The following is a 3,021-nucleotide window of genomic DNA, read 5'->3' on the forward strand; positions in this document are numbered from 1 at the left end:
GAACAATAATATAATTCCAGAATGTCTTCTTTTAGTTTAATTTTTTTATTTTTTTTATTTTAGGGAAGGACCTGCAGGGTGTTCAGGGTCTCACTACTAGATTGGGACTTGGGACTGTAGTGATATGTCTGTTTACAGCCTCCCAAGAGCTGGGATTACAGGCGTGCGCCACCACGCCCAGTCTCAATTTCTGTCTCAGCAACGTGACCCAGGAGCAGGCTGACTTGGCAGGCCCAGGGATGGAACCCTTTGGTCCTGTGCCTGCTTACAGGCACTTTAATCCACTGAGCTATTTAGCCAGGCCCTTTTTAGATTTTAAGAGGGACTAATCAAAAATTGATATCTGACATCTCCTCTTCATAGCCCACAGGAAAAGACCTGTATTGCAAATATCAAGGCCTCCACTGAGACAATCATCAGGCTCCGTTCAACCAAACCACAGGCACTAGTAGCACCAGGCTCAGAGGCTCTACTTCCTAGCTGTCTACCTTTCTCCAAAGTCCCTGGCAGCGACACTCAGTGTGATGTCTGATAATGCTGACATTGAAAATACTCAAATTTCAATTTCATACTAAAATAAAAATGTTTTTTTCTTTACACAAAGTATCTAGGTTACCACAGTTAAGTCTGAAGCAGGGCCGTGATGGGGTGAACTGGAGCACTGGACATCTTTATACACATTTAGGAGCTGGATCAGGAAATCTGATGACACAGGAAAAGAACAAGTCACAGTCATTAACTTCTCATAGTCACCTGACCATCTGGTACATGAAAACTGGCTTTAGTCTTGGCTTCAACTTCTTAAAAATATAGTTTTATGAAACCATTTTTTATATGCATGAAAAACAAGGAGTCAGTGGGGTGGGGATCTGCAGCTGCACACTGAGAGCGAAACACCAGCCCACACATGGTTTTAGATGGATGAGCATCTGCTGGTATGAGGAAGACCTCGTGCCAGGCCATTTGGCTCTCAGGAGCCACAGGGCAGTCCAGATCAATGCAAGGATCAAGGCCTCACCCGGTCCAGCAAGGTCCTTATACAAACGACCTAAAGACCATTATGTTCCTAGAAATAACAGAACATTCCTTTTATTCAAACTGCTTCCATCAAAACACTTGAAAAATAAGTGTTCTTCATTGGGTTAGGGGCTGGGGACTAGGGTTCATCTCAGAATGACTCAAACCCTCTGCATCTGTTCATCTAAAATGACATCCTTAGTCCCCGTTGATGGTGCGTGTGCTTGAACACTGAGTCCCTGGGAGGCCCTCCTCAGTCACAAGAAGTCTCTCCCGGGCAGGGCCAAGGCTTCCTCTCACGCCCACTCTTCAGGCTGCAGGGCATTCTCCACAGCGAGCTCATGCCCTTTCCTCCTCTACCACACACACTCAGAAGACAGGAGAGTCACAGAAAGGGCATGGGCTTTGCAGCAGCCTCTTAATCCAGTCAGGATCTGCAAAAGAAGGACAGGTGGTGGGGCTGGTGAGATGGCTCAGTGGTCTAAAGCACCTACTTAGAACAAGCTTAGCAAAGCATCAGGGACCACGGTTCAATCCCCCAGCACCACATGCCAGCCAGCCGCACCCCCTGGCGGGCTGAGCTGGCCACATACACACATACATAAATAAATAAAATTGAAGGCCAGGTGGCATCAAGCAGACAGGCTGCGCACAGTCCTGCAACATCAGAAGGTCATCCTGGGTGAGCGCTCGGTCCCTAGGTGCAGCGCCTCTCTCCTTGGGTTTCAGTGTCAAATACGGGAAACAAGGCTGGGCTCTATTTGCAGGTTCCCAAGCTAAGTGTGGGCAGTGGGAAGATATGAGTAATTAACACATCACAAAGCTAACTCATCAGAGTTTGAGCCCATGCCAAAGGACAGACTACACTTATCCTGCCAATTCTCTCTCCCTCTCTTCCCTCCCTCCCTCCTTCTCTTTCTTTCAATGTATTTGGTACAAGGTCTCACTATGCAGCTTGGACTCAGTGATCCTGTTTTTAGCCTCTCCAGCGCTGGGATTACAGGTGTGCACTCAGCATGCTAAGGGGTGGGGCTGGCGCAGCAATGGAGCTGCAAATCGAACCCCAGTGCTGTGCTTGTCTAAACAGGCACTTAGTCTGCTGAGCTATCTCACTGGCCCTCAGTTCTCTCTTTAAAAATGACAGCAATAGAAGGTATTTATTTATTTATTTATTTACTTATTTGCAGAACCGGGGATTGAACTCAGACCCTTGTGCTTGCCAGGAAAGCACTTATTCCACCGAGCCATCTCCCTGGCCCTAGAAGATATTTATTATCATTATTATTTTTATTTAGGACAGGGTGTACAGGGTCTCACTGCATAGATGAGACTCACAGTGATCCTCCTGTTCACAGCCTCCCAAGTGCTGGGATCACAGGTGTGTGCCACCACACCCAGTCTCAACAGCCAGCTCATCACACCCTGGGGGTGGGGCTGGCACAGTAGGCCAGGGATTGAACTCCCTGGCCCCTGTGTATGCCGAAGCAGGCCCTTTAATCCACTGAGCTATTTGGCTGGCCCAATAGGTCTTTATGTGGAGAATTAGCAATGTGCCACTAGTGGGCCACTCCCTGCCCCTGTTCACACCCCTCTTCTGTCCCCAGTCTGTGAAATGCTCTGCTATACCCCAGTACACCCTCTGCATACAAGAGTTCCTCATTGTCCCCCAGAGCTACAAGTGGCTCTATTCAAACAAAATCAGTGGGTTAGACAACCAAGGGCCACGGGATCCTGAATAGACCCAGAGCGCAGGCCCAGCACGGAACTCTTCAGCAGAACTCCCTGCAAAGGGGCTAGAGGCAAGACCCACCCAGCTGATTCAGGAGCAGAACATCTTGCCAGAGAGACACAAAGGGTTCAACTCTAACGCCTGCAGCACAAAGAAGTGGAGCACAGCAGCCAGATCCAAGCAACACCCACCTGGAGGAATCCGAACTTCGCAGATCCGGACCTGGTGCTAAGGTAATAACTCTATCTAAGCTCTACACCAAAGGTCAGAAGACA

General features: G+C 48.6%; 1 protein-coding gene across 3 annotated transcripts in view; it reads right to left on the bottom strand.

The window, feature by feature from the left end:
• Positions 1–1,076: 1,076 nt before the first annotated feature.
• The window catches only part of Gtf3c4 (general transcription factor IIIC subunit 4), a 23,495-nt gene continuing 21,550 nt past the window's right edge, over positions 1,077–3,021 (bottom strand). For all 3 annotated transcript variants that reach the window (XM_023700501.1, XM_004640432.2, XM_023700502.1), the window contains one exon: positions 1,077–1,451. In XM_023700501.1, the coding sequence (XP_023556269.1) occupies positions 1,387–1,451 (65 nt within the window). In that variant the 3' untranslated portion in view covers positions 1,077–1,386. The remainder of the gene's footprint in view (positions 1,452–3,021) is intronic.

This window comes from Octodon degus, unplaced genomic scaffold (assembly GCF_000260255.1).
Source record: "Octodon degus isolate 3935 unplaced genomic scaffold, OctDeg1.0 scaffold00123, whole genome shotgun sequence".
NCBI classification, from domain to species: domain Eukaryota; kingdom Metazoa; phylum Chordata; class Mammalia; order Rodentia; family Octodontidae; genus Octodon; species Octodon degus.